Source organism: Homalodisca vitripennis, chromosome 5 (assembly GCF_021130785.1).
Source record: "Homalodisca vitripennis isolate AUS2020 chromosome 5, UT_GWSS_2.1, whole genome shotgun sequence".
Lineage (NCBI taxonomy): Eukaryota > Metazoa > Arthropoda > Insecta > Hemiptera > Cicadellidae > Homalodisca > Homalodisca vitripennis.
In genome coordinates, this window is record NC_060211.1 from 41,668,468 (window position 1) to 41,688,096 (window position 19,629).

Sequence of the window (19,629 nt, forward strand, 5' to 3'; positions counted from 1 at the left end):
AGTCATAATTTCAATTTTAGTCGTGTTTCAGGATTATTGACGACGGGTTTCTCGAGGCTATAGTTCAGCTTCAATTCGTGTGCTATATTTGATCTACTGATCAAGTAAACAACGCTAAGCCTATGACGTGCCGCGTTAGGTAACTGAACATGTTGCATTTAAACACGAATCAGTTAAGTGTGTTCCGAAGTTATAGTAAGCTGTAACTCGTGTGTTGTGTCCATTCTTCTTAACAACTATCACACATTCATGGGTTTTAGAAGTGTATTTTTAGGTTTCAATTCGAATAATGTGCCGAGTTACATATAATAGTTGATTAAACAACTTTCACGAGCCTGTGAAAAATCCTGTGCTATGTTAAATCTACTGAACGACTGAACCACGTACACGAGTCAGTGACGAGTATCCCGGAGCTGTAGGGTACGAGTACATCATGTGGATTTGGTCCGCCTCTCTTTACCGTTCGTTAACCAAAGCGACAATCGGCAAGGAATGTTTTCACTGAATTCCAAATTGTACATTTATAATAATTTAAATACTTTTTTATAATCTCTGTCTCTGATTAAAACATTTGCACAAATACAGAATTTGCATTATTGAAATGAAATGCATTGTTGTTATTGAAATGCGGGGCCCATTAGTGTAATGATAAATTTCTTGTCTTATCTCCTCACTTAGTGCAACTAGCTATTAAATTGTTAGTTGTTATAAATTAAGCTTGGAGGGACGTTATCTTATCAAAACTGATATTTTCTATACTGATAGTAATGATACGATATGACCAACAATATTAAGGTTATTTATGTGGTGGTGGATACTAAAATAATTGTTAACATAGATACATTTACAAATTGTATTTGTAATAACAACAACACTACTAATACAAAATGACAATAATACATGACATGTTATATCAGAAAATATAAAAATTAACACACTCGTGTGTTGCATGTTATAAATAAACATTGACTCAGTAATCCTTGTTAGTTATACTCTGTTTGGAAGCAGGTTATGGTTTTCCATAGGGGCACTCAGGGTGTTTATCGTATCCTTTCACCAGATTGGAGACGAAAAACTTCCTTCCACCTTCACCCAAATCGAAAGCACCCAAATCAGCCATATCTTTGTCCGTTAGTTCAAAATCGAAAATCTGAAAAATGAAAATTATTTTTAAATTACCATGGCAACTGTTTGTATGCGTATTTGGGTTTTCATTATACGTATTGTTGTATAATAAATTAATTTGATCTAAAACACAATGAAGGATTGTACAAGTATTACATTTGATTTAATTAGATTGTATACTCACATCAATGTTCTGCTTGATGCGGTCGGGGTGAGAGCTCTTGGGTATGACGGCGACACCGAGCTGCACCATATGTCTCAACAACACCTGGCCCGGGCTCTTGCCGTGAGCTTGGGCTATGCGTATCACAACCTCCTCCGTCAAGGGGTTCTTCTTCTGCTGTCTGTCACATAGTTTCTTATTAAGAAATGAGATTATAACTTTTAATCCACTAGTAAAGAAATTTATTTAAGCTTATGCAAGACAAATCTCATGACGTTATTAGTAGTTTCATTATAATTTTATTATTGTTGTTTTCAAAAGTTTTGGTAGAATCCTATCACAATTTACCTTGATCGCAAGGCGGTCTTTTTCCAAAATACTTCAGTAACTTATTACATACACTAAAAGGTATCAAGTTAAAATATATTTATTTTGTATTCTATACTTAATGTGTTACCAATCGCACCACCTGGAAAATCTAGCAACAGTAATACCTTTGATTGTATTAGTCACACAAGAGATAAATCGTCCAATGCTACGAATTGAGCGATCGGATTGCTAATGTATGGTGGAGTGAAGGAGTGAAATGTCAGGTAGCATATATTGAAACAGTCAAGTTACGTAGCGCAGCCCTAGCGGCGGACCTCAGAACTAACTGAAATGATCCATCAAGCCTCGGCATACCATGCCATGTGAATAGGCACAATATCCTGTGCAGTTAATACAACCAAAGGTACTACTACAGCTGCGTGGTAATGCCATCTGATATTAATCAGGATTTACTACAGCAACTCGCTTCATTTAGAAAGTGAGTGGAATACATTATGTTACTTGATATATGTGTCAGTAATTTATAAGGAATTTATGTTACAGCCACTATACCGACGAAAAAAGCAAAATATTACATAAAATTCACTGTGCTTCAGTAAATTTACTAATCCTGTTTTCGAAATTGAATTCATGAAATGTTACATAAATAAGACTTAATTTATTTCAATAAACATTGAATCGCAAAAAGTGCTTGCTCCGCCGGGACTCGAACTTAGATAAATAAGACTTAGTGATGATAGCTGTGACCAATAATACTATTTCGCGAAGTACAGTTCACTAAGTAAGGTTTCTATATACGTTGGAAGAAAATGTAATTTTTGGAAAACGGATTCGACTGCTGAAAAGATATAAATTTCGTAAAGTTTTTTTTCCATTTCAGTATTAGAAATAATAAAAAATATATTCATAAATATATTCTGTACTTTATGTCCATCACAATAACAATTTAGAGTTCAGTAGAAATTTTAAGCGATTATCGGGCAGTAAAATACTAAAATATAACTAAAAATTAAAAGAACCAACAACACAAAATATTGAAAAATATATATTTAAGAAGTCATAAGTGCAATCCGAACACAACAGCTGACGTATTTTATTTTTACATGACGGACTCAGATGGCACGTTTATACATTAGAAGAGTTCAGTATTTCATAATAAATTAGTAGAAAGAAATTTCCTGTAAGGTCCAAGGGTAAGAGAATAGCTGAAGTCTATTTTATACTTGACGGACTCATAGACATCCCGATTATACATTAATTTGTAACAGTATGGTAGGTGGCACCTAATCTCAATCGGAAAATACACTGTTGTTATTCTTGGTAATGGGAACTAGTAATGAGTGTCTTAGTAAGATTTCATGCCTCATGACTCTGTGAATGAAAATAAAATACTTGAACAATTCATGATTTAAACAACTGTTTCCATTGCAAACTTTTCCTTGCAACATCAGGACTATGTCGTCTACATTAACCTTGAGCATGAAGCTCGATTGCGGCTGATCTTTCAAAAGATCCTCAACTGACAATTTCATAACTTTAGAAACATATTTTCTAAGTACAAAATCTCTACTAATCAGTTTTAAAACGCACGATACTCACTCAGTCATGTTTCCTCCTTTGTCAAAGATAGACACGGCAGCACCAGAGCCCAGGGTTGCAAAAGATGTGACTGGGATCCCGTTTTTCTTACCCCACTCGCGCAGCTCTTTCCGCTGGAAGTACAGATGGCATTCGACCTGGTCCGTAGAGGGGCGAATCCTCGCGATCTTCAGGATCCGCTCCATCTGGGCAATTGTGAAGTCGGACAGGCCGATAAACTTGGCCCTCCCTGCGTCAACTTGGGCCTCCATCGCCTGCAATGTTAATTCACAGTTATTGTCTTGCATATTTGTTATTTTTAGTTTTTGAAACTGCATTTTTTTAATCGAAATCAATTCTGCTTCCTTAATACCATTATAATAACGCTACTGCTTGAATATAATACTTATTGCATAAAGCCCAAAAAAATGTCTCAGTTTATCATTATAATATCTCTATAGTAACTCAAAGCCCCCATAAAACTATGCCTGTGTCTCAAGTTAAATCTTTCATAACGTGTTCTTTATTTTAAATAAGAAGAATATGACATAACAACATTATAAAAAGCAGGGGAGATTGGCCACCGTCCTGCTATCCTACTATCGATGATTCATGGATGATAATAATTTTAGCTCGAGTCATAATTTATAACGCAAATAAAAAATAGGTATTTTAGACTAAATCATTTTAGGACTGAACCAAACGTTTTACTTTATTAACACAAAAATAATTTGACAGTAGATAGTATCAGGGAATTAAACAAAAAAAACAAGAATGTAATTCGAATGTTTTGTAGTAGGTTATCCCTAATGTAAACATGAGACAAACCACCCTCACCGACCTCACGAAACCCCTTATTTGTTTAGGTTTAAATTAATATGTTTTATGTGTTGTATATTTTATATTAAAATATAAAATATGTGAAACAAAAATATTATTCGATCCTGAAAATTTGATCAAAAATTCATCTTAAGTTTAAATAACTATTTTTAATGTTAATTACATTTAAAGGATATTACCATTAATAAAATTTCATAAATTAGGAGATATGTCATTCGTTTAATCCTCCAGAACACTTAAAGATTTGCATTTTGAGTATGTTAAGTAAAATGATTTATAATCTTAACGACCACACAAAAATACTTGCTAAACTTAGTACTATGCGCTAATCTTAAGAATTGGGTAAATTCTTTTGTGATATATACTTTCAAATCTGAGGTACTTGTATATGAATAGAAAGATTGAAAAAGTTACCTCGAATAATTTGGAATTCGGAAAAAATGGTAAAAATTATGTTTTGTAATCCAATGTTAACTAACATGAAACAGTTGTTGAAATTTTCAGCTGAAGTTTAACAAAGTAGATAAAACATTTGTTTACTCAAACGTTATAAAATAAAAAGTATACAGTTCCTGATCAGTAGTGTAATGCATACAGCGAAGTCAAGATTAATATCTGCATAAGTGTGTATATATTTTTCGTTATCAAAACAACAAGGCAAACTCAACTATGGAACAGGAATTATATTAGATCGAAATTAAATGACAATGGCTAGAAGTAAACGATTTTTGAACGAATTAGTGTTAAGATATCTACCTATTTGTACTTTTTTGATTGAGGCAACAAATCAGACATAGCTATGGCGACGGTAATATAATTAATTCTAACTAGAAATGCTCGTAGATATTAAACTAAGCCTCTTTAACAATAATTACTATAATAATATGTACCTGAGTTATGCCTACTCATGTTTGAAAATCTTGTAGGAATCCATCATATTACATTTTAAGCGCTTTTATTAAATTGTATATAGACTTTAATTTTTTAAGTTGCGTGCGAAGCCAAAGGTATTTATTTATTGTTATTGAGGATTAATTTCGACGTTAGAATATACAAATAATGAAATGTAATCACCTTCCACAAAGCGATATGATCTGTGTCGTAGTCGAGTTTCAAGTATCCGTTTTCGTCTGTAGGAAACAGTTCCTTTCCAGGCTGGAAACCCACGGGTTTGTGGATCAGGTACAGGTCTACATAGCTTAGTTGCAGGTCTTCCAGGGACTCCTTCAGGTACCTCTCTACCAACTTTTCATTGTTCCCCACCATAGGCAGCTGTAACCATCATAAATAATTTCATGAATTAATTAAACCATATTTTGTATTTTCTTGCAATCTAACTGCACATTCCGTATGGAATGGTATGAAATAACACCTCCATGACATGTACTCTACTTTCCTGTTAAAGATTACAATTTCGTAAAGACTATACAACTAATTACGGTTATTACCAGAGGAATTAGACATATTAGACTATTTGAAGATCTAATTAGTTTCCTTACCTTAGTAACGACGAACAAGTCCTCCCTTTTGATTTTGCCGCTATCCAACCACTTCTTGAACGCATTCCCCACTGCTTTCTCGTTCCTGTACATGTAGGCGGTGTCGAAGTGTCTGTAGCCAGCCTCTAGGGCATACTCCACTGCCTTTGTAATGTCCTCGTCTGACGACTGTAAAAAATTAACCATAACAATACTTTTTACCGTTCAGAGCAAATTAATAACTGGTTTTTTATTTTTTGTTACTTTAATATTTTCTTGATAAATTTACCACTAAAGTTTCCAAGATGTCAAAACGTAAAATTGTAAATATCATAGATTTTTTTGAGCAACCATATCTCTACTAAAACTTGTTTTTATTTGATTATTTTTAATTCAAAAGTTACTGGTCCCAAGTAGTCTCCTTGTAGGCTTCAGGATTCAGTTGTATTTGTAAATTTATAAGAGGAATTTATGATCTTTGTATAATATAAACTGAGCAATTGCTTAAACAAATGTTTTTGTATTTTTTATACTAGGCGTTTGTATCTAAATGTTATAAATATGAGAGAATACCGTTAACTATGCATATCCATTTAAAACTTATTCTTCTGGTTCCTCATTATTGCGGTTCTATGCTTTTGAAACTCTTTGTTGCAAATTTAAAGGTTTACGCCAAAACAACGAGGGTAATAGTTTAAATAAAAATGTACATCTACTATTCTTTGTCAAAAACATTTTTTTCTAATTATAGTTAGTAATTTTCGTTAGTAAATTTTAAAAGTAATAAAAAAATAAAATCACAAATTGAATATATAAAACTTTAACAAGTCTAACTATCCGTTCGTCACTTCTTTAGTAAAACTTTATTTCATTTTTAAACAAATTTTAAATTTAATTTGTTATAAGAAAGATTATGTTAAAAGATTAATTAGATATGTGCTATATTAAAAAATATATGATTTTCAATATTTGGTAAAAGGTGAATAGTTATCAATCACATTAATATTTTATAGAGTATTACATACAAACATTTAACAAATTTCATTAATATCTTGTAGCTCTAAATCAGTCATATACACGCACGATTATACAAGAAATGTTTTTTCTACATTTTTGATATTTTCATAAATATCCTATCTATTTACGAAAGTTATGAATATTTAGGAAAACAATTTTCTGCACTTCTGTTCAAAGATGACAATAATTTCGTTGTACTCACCCTCTCCTCCGTGCTCCTGGCCAGTGTCCCGAGGCCCACGACTGGCATCCTCATGCCAGAGGTTGCGGTAAATACAGAGTCCTTGGTCAACTTAGCAGACATCTCGGCAGCGAGTAACACTCTTCTGTCACTTGAACGTTTGTTACGACACGGTAAGCTCTGGCAGCGCTCACTATATATACTGCCGCTTTTATCGTGGCATTAAATCTTGAGATAACTCTTGAAAGATAACATTGCTAATTTAATACATTGGTTTTTATTTCACAACACTTCGAAATATAAAGTTTCATCGACATATTATATTATATACACTTCTAGGAAGGAAGGGAAATGTGGAAGCTGTGCCTTGTTTTGGAGTTTTATATTATAAGATAGTGTAAAACCTTTTATAACAGATTTAGGTAATGCAATTTTACTTACTTTTAAACAAAAAACATTTCTTACTAAGATATACAAAATGTTAAATTAAGAATCGCTTAATAGGGACTTTAAACCAATCTGTATTTAGATCTTCTCAAGGGCTAGTAATTAAAGTTATAATTAAACCATTTAGATCGGTTTATATATTTTGATTAGATATTGTCTATTATACATTTGTATGCATTAACTGGTATATCATTATTACCTTATCGGCTAAACAAATGAGAAGCCTATCATTGGATGGCCTAAAAAAAATAATTTCTGTCTGTCTGTCTGTCACTCTGTCCGCACTATATCTCGAAAACGAACTAACATATACACTTGTAATTTTTTTATAAAGCTTCATTTCTATAAAGCTAACATCTTAATTTATGATGGTACATGTAACATCGATAGGACATTGGAAAACATTTTTAAATTGTTCTCAGTGCTATCATTAATGGAAACGAGAAGAAAGCAGAATAAATACATTTATAAACAAGCTATTTACAATCATATGGAATTTAAACTAGTGATACTTATATTTAAACAGGTAAAATACAAATATAATATGCTGGAGTGGATATATAATGATTAAAATTTTGGCACAATATTTCATTTACCACACTTTTAAGTTGTAATTAATTACATAGCTTAGCGGAATTTTTATTTGAACATGATGGCAGTGATAAAATCGCAGAGCCAAAAAACTTTTAAATAAACTCATTACAATAATATAAAATTGTAATAAGTGACTTATCAGTACTTGTACAGATCTATGGAACGAATGAACCACGTACACGAGTCAGTGATGAGTATCCCGGAGCTATAGGATACGAGAGCATCGTGTGGATGTAGTCCGCCTCTGTTTACCGTTCGTTAATCAAAGCGACAACCGGTACGGAATGTTTTCACTGAATAGTAAATTGCATGTTTCTACCACTTTAATACTATTTAATAGTCTCTGCCTCTGTTATTTAAATGGTTCACACAAGTGAAGCAAGTGTGATACAATGTATTTCAATGTGAAGCGTTATCAACATTATTTATTTTAGGGTTTCTTTTGCTTCCACGTCTTTGTGTCTGGGAAACATCGACTTGGAGCCTACATTACATAAAGCTTATAAGGAATACAGCGAAATTCGTAATAAGTTTTACAGTTTTATAATAATATGCTCTTATAGAACGACGCTTTCATTTTTGTAATTCGTGAATCAATCAATTAAATTTATTAATTCATATTTTACAAATTATTAATTTAATATTACGTATACCATATATATAGATATTTATAATCTACTCAATTTCACTAAAAGTTTTTCTTGCAGATACCACTAATTAATAATTTGGAAGCCACTACTTTAAATATGTCGACAATAACAGCAAATACAGATTTATATTCATCTATGGATGTGGTCGACCCAATTTTAAGTTTTTTTTAAGTCTTATTCTGCCCGTCCTCATCCATGGACCTCTAATATGTGCGAGAGTATTTCTAAACAGAATAAGGAGCAGAGCCGATATACAATAGAAGGTCAATGGTAATGATAAAAAGTACTACGTAATATTTTAATCTGTGCTATGTCTATCTCAGATTTATAGTCCGACGTCTTAGACCGCTCGGCATCGGCACTTCCCGCTTGTATAAATTATTACAATACAAGTTATACTGAAATATATGTCACAATGCTGTAAAATCCGTTAAGGTTATTTAAGCAATTGCTTATATTTAGCAGAATTTTTTCATGCACATGGTTAATTTATCATGGTTTCTTTTCTCATTTTAAAACATTTTTCACACAGTCAGTGACAGCACAATGGTAGTTACATTATTTTCTTCCTAAATTCAAGTTCTGAAATTACAGATAAATAGCGATATTTTTAAACATTTCAATGCATGCTGTATTTACTATTGGTTTATATTGTTACTAAGTATCTCCAATTATAAGACTATGATATGATAAGAATAATGATGATCAAAATTACATTCATTTAAAAAAATTCAAAATGACTATGATATCTAAGATAAGTAATCCTCAAATTATAAATTATAATATATATATATATATATATGTGTGTATGTATAAGGAAATATAATTTTTTTTCTTACTTCAATAACAGTGAAATGAACGTTCTTTAGCTCATCTCGTTAAACAATTTAAGATTCAATCTTCGCCCCACGTCTTCCATAAACTTGATTATGTTGAAATTGATTTAGAGTGAAAAGAGTAAAGCCATATTATTTACTTCAACGTTATATTAAAATCAATCTTATGATTACAAACTAAAATTTTCACCAATGTTTCAATCGTACAGACGCAGACGGTTACTCCATTTTTTATTAATATTTGAATCGTACAGATGGTTATTCCATATTTTATTAATACTTCAATCGTACAGACGGTTACTCCATATTTTATTAATATTTGAATCGTACAGATGGTTATTCCATATTTTATTAATACTTCAATCGTACAGACGGTTACTCCATATTTTATTAATATTTGCGAGATAAGTTGGTTTTACTTCTATTTTAAAACAAGATCAACAGTAAGTATTAATTTTTATTGTTCAGGTTTAAACTTGATGTCTACTTAATTTAGAAATAAATTAGAGGTAAGTAATAATGGTTCTACACGCGACATTATCATGTTTGGGGTTTTGGGAAAGAGAGGTTTTTTATCTATTCATCTAAAACTAGACAGGGCATTTAAACCACATCTTATATAAAAAATAAAAGAACAATACATTAAAAAATAAAAATCCAAACACAGAAGCGAACTAGATCAACAATATAAAAAATATCTTACGTTGTAATTACTTATAAATAACAACTTAATTTTACTATCCCAGTAAACGTAATAGAATAAGTATTAATTAATATATTAAAAATTACCTCATCTTTTATCAACCGATTTCCGGACCTTCTTGGCACCTTAGTCTACAGCTGGTAGTACTGGTTAGAGTTGTCATAAATATTGTGTTCTACGCTCATTCATTTTCAAAATCATTCATTCCTAAATCTTGCAGCAGCCTTATAAATTCATGTAAACATTATAATGTAATTAATGAATAGCGACCCTTCCCACGCACAAGGTATGCTTATGTGGGAAGTACATTTCAATAAGTGACTAATAGCAGAAGCTAATGCGTTTGTTATATATAAGTAAAAATAGCTGCTATTGATGTTGCATATGTTATAATGTATGAAGCTATTTTTGATTTTTATAATAATAAAAATCTCATATATAAATAAATATTACATACATAAATTCAAGTATTTTTGTATATCTTACAGTTAAATGTTGGGCTATCTACAATTTAGACCATATTCACAATAATCATGTTGAAGATGGATCTTATCATATTACTTACTAGTAATCACTATATTTAAAATATTTCGTGAAGTTTCATACGAAGATAGTTTTGCTATCGGAAGGCTTCACACGATAATAATGTTTAAAATATTAATTGTTGTGAGTTTTCAATATGGTGATCACATAGTTATCATTAGGGTAAGATGTAACAAATGGCCCTAAATTCGCCCTTTTGTATAGTATGATAAAGAAAATGATGTCATTCTGTGCTTTTTATCGTTACTATTTAATACTGTATAGTAAATTAAAGAAATAGCATAGGTAATATAAACTTTATTACTGTTACTCAACAGTTACTTTTAGGACAAATCAAGTACTAGAGTTATTTTAATTTTAAAGCTCACAGATGGTAGTAAATACAAGTAATCTATAGAATTCAATACAGATGTGTTAGATCACGCGAATTGTAATACTAGGCCTGACCATTATACAACGCTAGAAACGGTTGTTCCAGTTAGGCTTCTGTTTTGTTGCTTACGCTACTAAAATTACACCCAAAACACCATTTATTGCAATACAACCACGCATTTCACATGTATTGCTGTGTTGATATTGACTAATAAACGATCAAATGGTGTGCTAAGTGTTGGTATGGGCGTGATTACAAGAATCGGGAGTCACGCAACCTCTTGTACATATTAACAACTTGATCATCAGATAGCATATCTTACACCACTACACTTGGAACACAGGAGTCTCGCGTAACTAACAGCCTGGCGATGGGTAGGAAAGTGTTAATGTTAATGTGTTGCATATATTAGCTACAAAAAGGAGGAAGTCAAGCACCACGCAGGCCCTTGCATACTAACTACTTGATTCCTCTTAATGTATTCCTCCATTTGTATTAATTTCTCACGACGATAATATTTTTTGATCAAAACTTGTTATTTATATTTTGTATGGACATTTTTAGATAAAAGTTAACTATGATGATGCTTAAATTTGTCTTTACATAGAATAAAGAAACACAATGGTATAGAATGCAATAAGGAAGATTTTAATCGTATTCTTCAAAAAGATGTGAAGAAAATAATATTATCATATTTTCATGTCAACTTATACGTAATATATTTATTTAGAAACCACTACTAAATAATAATTTTTCTTTAGTGAATCAATGTGAAATATGTGTGTTAATTTACAGATAGTTGCATTATTTATAACACCATTATGTTAAAGCCCGTGTCGTCCTACAAGGTTTAAAATTAAGCAGTTTTTATGACTGTATAAACACGATTACGGAGAATTTTTCTTTCTTATACCTATCTCTAGACGTTGTGACAACTGCGGACACTTCTTATATGACTGAACAAAATTTTAGAGGATCTGATAACAATGTCTGAGAGAGTAACAAATATTTTGAGATCACCTGACCATAACTACTTGAAAACAATTAAAAGTACAAAACAAAATTGAGGACAGATAATAGAACATAAATAATAGTTTAAAAAACTAAAATAAACGCTTTTATAGCTAACCAAACTGATAAATAGAAAATAATTTTTAATTACAAAGAGTTTATATTATGGTAGTAGAAGGCAAAACAATCATTCATAGTCAATCACCTCAAAATAAAATTATAACAAAATTTAAGTTATTAACAGAATAAATTAATTCATAGTAAAAAGTGTGGGGTGCTTAATATATTAAATATTACAATCATTCTATGTGTAATTATCTTTGAGAGGAGACTTATGAAATGTAGTAAAAAAGCACCCCACGCTTTTTACTATGAATTAATTTATTCTGTTAAATACTTAAATTTTATTATAATTTTATTTTAAAGTGATTGACTATGAATGATTGTTTTGCCTTCTACTTCCATAATATAAACACTTTGTAATTAAAAATTATATACTATTTTTAGTTTGGTTAGCTATAAAAGCGTGTTTTTTTGTTTTTTAAACTACTATTTATTTTTCATTTTTTAGTTCGAGTATCAATAAAATTAGTTTCTTGTGGAAATGTGGCATTTCTTACGAATCATTCCGCAATCTCATCATTTCATTTAAAGCTTCACTATTGCATGGGGTATTTCCTGTTAACTTAGAGCAATCAAATTCTTCAATCCGAATACCGTCTAAAGATCTTATACGACTAAGTGCTACATAGGCTTGTCCAGCAGCAAACAATCGCGAGCCTAGATTAAGGATGTCGGGTCGGACAAGTTTTTGCTCGCTTGGTGCGTTTCTGCCATCGGTGCCCCGTTAAAGGTTCTGTCCTATTAATAGCTACCAACGGGGAAATAGCAACCTGCATCGCCTCAATATGACTCCTCGAGCTTGCACTTAAGATGTCGGCTCCGATCCCTGGAGACTCGGAGCTTCGCAGTTCTCTTTAGATTAATTATTGTCGTAAAAATCAAAGGATGGCATCTAAGCTACCAAGGAATTGTGGCTGTTTGAAACACCTTTGCCGGACTTGAGGGTTAGGTATATATAAATAAATATATATAATTTCAATAAACATTGAATCGCAAAAAGTACTTGCTCCGCCGGGACTCGAACCCGGATCTCTCACTTGCCGGGTGAATGTGCTACCATTACACCACAGAGCCCTCACTTTTTCCGATTAAATTATTTAAATTGTATAAATGTCAATAGCTTTATTTAATTTCAATAAACATTGAATCGCAAAAAGTACTTGCTCCGCCGGGACTCGAACCCGGATCTCTCACTTGCCGGGTGAATGTGCTACCATTACACCACAGAGCCCTCACTTTTTCCGATTAAATTATTTTGTATTTGGCCGTATCTGACACATATGCGTTTAAATAAGCAAACTAACATATGATCGGAAGACCTTTTAGACGAATTCTCTGCAAAACGTTATTATTTTGTAATGGTTTTTTTATATTGTCTAAGAAGTCAAATAACAATTATATTAACCTATGAGATCAAATGATTTTTTTATCTACAAGTCATTTATTGTCGATTATACAAATTTGAAATGAAAATTCAATTCCGTTACTCTTGACGTCAGTCTGAAGTATAACTTTAATTATTTAATTAAAGTAATTGTAAAGTAAAGTGATTGTAAAATTCAGGCTTTGTAAAAACATCTGAAACAATTTTTTACACCTATAGCAGATGCAATCTAAGAACTTTGCACATTTATATATGGCTGTCGTTACTATTTTTCGTGTAAAATTATCACACATCTACTTTAGAGAGGTCCGTGTCGAATGTTCAGAAAATTTCAAATGCAAGCCTATGTCAATATACATAACATTCAGAAGGTGTTTATTATTAGAACCTAACACCGCAAATCACACTTCATGAGCTTCATTACAAAATGGTAGCATTTAAAACATTTGATACTGAACCTTCAAACTGTCGTCATTTTGTATAGGAGTCACTAGCAGACAATAGAGCACTTTGAATACGTACATTAACGATGGAACTTTGGGACCGAGCCCCATAGTCGAATTTATTTCAGATATACAAAAGGATCCACCATAGTAAAAACACAATTGATATAAAACACAAGTATAGAATATTATATTCAAATACCGAAATTTTGGCATAAAATCAAGAAATTCTTTTAATAATATAGATTTGTGAAGATTGATTCACATTCTAGATTTATAAGTGGTAGCCTCAAACCACGTGTATATTATACAGGTTAGCACATTGCTCAACACTTTTAAGATAGATAATTGAAGTTCGCCGTTTTGTAAATCTTGTAGGCGAGTTATTGTTTTTATACTTATCTTTTGATTTTATTTTATTTGAACTGATATCCAGAATAGATTATGACCCATCCCATTCTCATCACTATTTATAAATTTCGTGTATGTGATTCATTTCCGTCAATAACACTAAAAGATTTAATTTATTATATTATACATTATAACCATACATATTCTACAAATATTTTTTACATTTATAATTATCTTTATAAAGGCTGCGTTCATGATTTAACAAGACAACTGGACAATCTTTGCGCCTTCAAATAAGTATAAGCTTCTACTGGTTCATTGTGCGATACAGTAAGTATTTCAATGTAGCAGGCGTTGATTACAATATTATTAATTAATGCTCTATGATTTTTACGCAGGCACTCGACTCTTTTAGTAATTATTATCAATTTATATCAAAATAACTGTTCTTATTCCAAATTTTGAATTTGAAAATGAGAAAAGATGACTTTTATTACAATATAATTAGTTATGTACGATAATTTTCGTAGTAATGGTAACTTTGTATGTATTTTTATATTTAAGTTACATTTAAATAATTATAAAAATAATTTCACGTGCTGTTCGTAAGTACTGAAAGTTTTCATACAGCGATGTGTATAATTTCCGTCAAAAACTTTCTTATGAGACAACTTTATTACTTGATATTAACAATTGGAAAACTGGAAAAAATATTCAAAATACTATTATTGACGTTTGTGTAAACAGAATTATTCCTTGAATAACATAATAGCAGATTGTATGATTGTTCTATTTATATATACTATATACATATTAATATTAGACAAAACAATAATATATTTCGTAAAAGTTATTAGTACCATTTTAGTTCATATTTATGATCCTTATATAGTTTTTAATTTCATATGACTGTCTAAACAATTTATTGGTGGAGCTAAGTTAATGCTGTCAGTCAGTAATGGTGTATAAAGAACAAGAGCTTGGAAATAACCAACCATGAGACTAGGGTGGGAATGTTAGCCGGAACGGTAACCATTGCTTATGTTCGTCCTGGGGCCACTTTTATTGCTTAGATCCTTCCTTAGATCTCTTCTTGCTGCTGCGGGAACTGTCCTGAGGTGGATTCCCTGTGATTACTGTGAAAGCTGCGACTTTTACTACTGTAAGGTCGGTACTGTGTGTTGTGTAGGTTTTCCAACGCCTATACCAGTTTTAACTGATAGCACTAAACGTTTGTAAGAGTCGCTGTAGCTTTCCCCCACAAGAACAATGTTATCGCTCATGCACATTTAAGCCCTTATTTTAATCGTAACGATATAGGAGGTTTCTCATTTTATACCACAATTAATAGACATCCAACCGGTGTTTAGTATGTTTATGTTTAAGAGAATCTTCTATATTCTTTGTTAAAACAAAATAACGCAAATATAGCTAAAAATAAGGTAGTGGTAAAGGTGATACTGTTTACTTTGGGAGTGCCGATGGGCGAGCGGTATAAGACATCGTACTATGGATTATACTTAGAGATAGCGTACGTTCAAATCCAGTCTGTGACCGTAGCACTTTTTATAAATACCATCGATCTTTTACTGTGTAACTCTTCCCCTTAATGTGTTTGATAAGATCCTCGCAGAGTCCCATGGTCCAGTAGCACATGCAGAATAAGGCTTAAAAGGAGATCGGTCTTTCCACCAAAAAAGTTTTGCCTCTTTTACAGCCGGAAAGTACAGCCGGCTCTTCTGTCCTCTCTTAAGACAAGAAGCTTTGAAAATTTCGCCTAGTTCTATAATGACCTTTGTGCTGCTATCATAGTGACAGGATATACTAGGTGAGTAAGGTAGGGATAGGAGCCACCTCCTTACTCATGAGGAAACGGTTAGGCCACTAATCTCGTCATGTTCCCGCGTAAGAATGGTAAGCCAGCTCTGAACCAGCAGTCAAGGTAGGAAGGGGTGGCTTACCCTTATGTCTAGGCTATCAAGAACCTTTCGCTCTTAGGGAACGAACCTACCAACTCCAACAGCCATTGACGAGACCTATAGACTAGACATTTTGAATTGGTATTGCAAGGGTATTGCGCCCCAGAATCTCGACATTTGTGGTTAGTGTTGTGCCACTCCTGAACATTCATTAGGTTTCCCATATTTAAATGACTCATCGGTTTATGCTGTACCCAGTTTTGGTTTAAGTGGAAGGTTTAAACAAGCCAGAAGTGAACGAGTATATAAACCCTCTGGGGATCAGCCGACATCTTAAGTGATATCTGTTAAATTTCATTTCAAAATGTTTATCGATCTCGAGAAATCGAACGTCTAGCTCACTGTTAAAGCCCCAGTCTTACTCTTAAACTTTGGAGAAGGGTATCATATGGTATATTCCACAATTATGTAACATTTAACCCTTTCACAGTCACTTCCGGTAGTAGATACACGATACATACAAAGTGTAATATTAAGTCTTTAACTGTTTCATTTCACTGACTTGTATTGGCCATAAGTAACCAATTATTTATGTGTTATTTGGCCGTACAGGTATGATGCTCTTTCGTAACAGTTCTCTTTGCACTTTTAGATGTTCACAGTATGTTCATAAAAATACAAAAATGAAATTCAAGCAGCATAATTGAGAATTTAGACGTTTTCTACAAACATTAAAACTTGCTAGTGTCGCTAGAAGTGATGGTAACATTGAATATTTGAATACTGTGACATATCGTTTCTAAATATTGTGAAGTGCACTCCAATGAATCGATTGAAGTTCCTGTCAGTCAAGACAAATTTGTATCTAATCGATTTAATGAAAGAAAATTAATTGAAATGCTTATTCAGAATTTCTGAAAAGTTGGTATTTCTACAAGACAATTACGTGATGATACTGACGTTTTAATAGTTGAAACAGCAATTGAAAAATCAATAAATAATACTACAATATAGAACGCATGAATATGTATATATATATATATATATATATATATATATATATATATATATATATATATATATATATATATAAAACTGAACAGTTAGAAGATAAAGGAGGTGATTGATGTTGAAGGTCAAGTGTAATGGACATCAAAGATATCTGCATCGTAATCTGTAAATGATAAAACAATTCCGATTTGTTGTTGTTTAACGAAGGGAACCTTACTTGCACTCGTATTTGCTACACTCTTAAAAATAATATGAACATGTTTAACATAGCAAGGATAGTGCATTTGAGTGGGATGTAACTAGTTTCTTTCATGGAACACGTAATAAGATTTTGTCACTTAGTAAGTGTTGGTCCATATTACATAATTATAAAACAATCACTTGTGTATGAAATAGTGTAGTTGTCCTAAATAACCTTGAATACTTTGTCTTAAGCACTTACAACTGTCACAAGCTAAAGTGTATCATTGTTCTTGAATTAAATTCTAACTGATAATAGTAACATAAGTTTTGTTACTTCTCAATTGGATAGCTGAGCATTACTTAATACAATACTAAGAAATATTTATTTGTTATAATTAATTTAAGGGTTGGATTTTTGTTTGAAACACTTCAATTGGACATAGTTTATACAAAATGGAACCATCCCACACTACCTCTAATCTGAGATAAATGAGGTCAAAGTTAACAGCTAGTTGTTATTCTGTTTATTTTGTGAATAATATGATCTGTATTTTAAATGAAGGACTATATTTTTATTTAGATATTAGATACAATACAATTTACAAACTTCAATTAATTTTTAAAATATGGATTGAAATGTGGATTGGTTCCTTTTGGGTTTTCTGTTAATTAGAGACAAAATATGCCCATGTTGTTTGGTTCTTTTTTGTATTTTAATTTTAGTTATTTTTAGGAATAATCCAGACAACTTGGTTCTTTTTTTCAAAATTAGTTTTATTTGAAAGGAAATAAAATATTAATCCAATAATAAAAAATATGAATTTTTAAAATTATTTTATCACTTTTGCATAGTAATATAAGTATCAAAAAATTAAAAATAACTACTTTAAAACTTCCAGGTAATATTATAAACACCCATAAACAATCTCACTCATCCGGTAAAATTTCAAAACCAGGTTCACCTCCAAAAACCATCTATATCATCCTCGACTTGAGGTTCAGCAGTGAGTGAGTGATAAAATCCATGATGGTTCTTTGGGATGAGATGAAACATAGATTTTAAGTCTTTTAACTTTGCCTCAGCGATGGGTTTTCCATTAGGCCACAAAGGTACAAGTTGTGTCATATCTATCGTCGACAGCTGACGCCCTCGCCTTTCTTTTCGAAATGTTTAGTTCCTGATGGGGTCCATCAAACTTATTGCTAATAAATATAGCCAGAGGGTTTTCTTTCCTAATAACTATTTCTCTTGTGTTTAACCAACTGACGTCTCCTTTCTCAACATCCTTTTTTCTGTTAGTAATACTTTTTTCAATTTCTGAGCATGAGTTTAAAGTCTTCCTTATTCATTTCGGACAACTGTTAGAGGATTTTTCTTTTTGCAGTTTTCCATGATACGGAAGTCATTTTCAGGACAGTACAAATATTGCTGTCTTTTTAAGACGTTTCAATTTCTTTCAATTTTTTCCAAAATCATCGTCGTTTGGAAGAAAACTGTGACCAGGGATCAGATATCTCTGTGTTATTGTTTTCAATGTTGGATGATCCTGGAGGCCAGCTTTGAGCATCAACACTATCTTTATGTTCCGGTTTTGTCCCCCACAGGAGTCACTCCATAAAATCAAATGCTCTGTACCCACAGGTACCTTTCCCCTAATATGTTTTAACATACATGAGCCAACCTCCTGTGAACCTCTACCTGCCTCACCTTCAACCCAAGTATAACAATACCTCTTTATCAGTCTTCCCTGAATGTATCCCGCAGTTGTACACACACAGCTGCCTTTTATAAAACACAATTGTTGGTAGCTATGCGAGGAATTGCAGTGTTTTTTGAAGGTCAAAATGTTAGGCATTCTAGATTTTCATTAGAAGAAGCAGATTTCATATCTGTCTTTAGTCTTGTTTGTGCACTTTCTGCCATTAGTAAGTGCTTGTCATGTTCTCCTTTGGCAACATTCTTCTCTTCTTCAATCATTTTCGGCACTTATAATCTTGGCTGCGATCACACTTATTGCATGTGTCCTTTTATAAAGATTTAAATTTTAAAATTGTAATTTTTGTAGAATATCTTTTTAAATGAGGATAAACTAACAATTTGATCTTCTGAACTATTGTTAACATAAAGATCGTACATTTTGTTAATCGTCAATTCTGGAGGTAAGAACAAAAATTTGGTTTCGCCTCTTCGGTAGTGTGAGGTGTATTTAGGGAATTTTTTTCTATACATTCCTTAGTATCTTTTTATTTTGCATTCTGGAATCGAGTTCCACCCGCCTTGTTTCCCTCGTTGATCAAGCAGTGTTTCAGATTTCATTTTAGATAAGGCTGTGTTGACTCTTTTTG

At 32.0% G+C, this 19,629-nt stretch overlaps 1 protein-coding gene across 1 annotated transcript; it reads right to left on the reverse strand.

Moving 5' to 3' along the window:
- Positions 1 to 839: 839 nt before the first annotated feature.
- LOC124362075 (1,5-anhydro-D-fructose reductase-like) lies at positions 840 to 6,894 on the reverse strand. The gene is made up of 6 exons (XM_046816246.1): positions 6,734 to 6,894; positions 5,536 to 5,703; positions 5,111 to 5,308; positions 3,218 to 3,471; positions 1,310 to 1,469; positions 840 to 1,150 (listed from the first exon to the last, which is right to left on the reverse strand). Exons 1-6 carry the CDS (start codon positions 6,833 to 6,835, stop codon positions 1,010 to 1,012), a joined length of 1,023 nt encoding a protein of 340 aa, XP_046672202.1. The 5' UTR covers positions 6,836 to 6,894; the 3' UTR covers positions 840 to 1,009.
- Between the last annotated feature and the right edge of the window lie 12,735 nt (positions 6,895 to 19,629).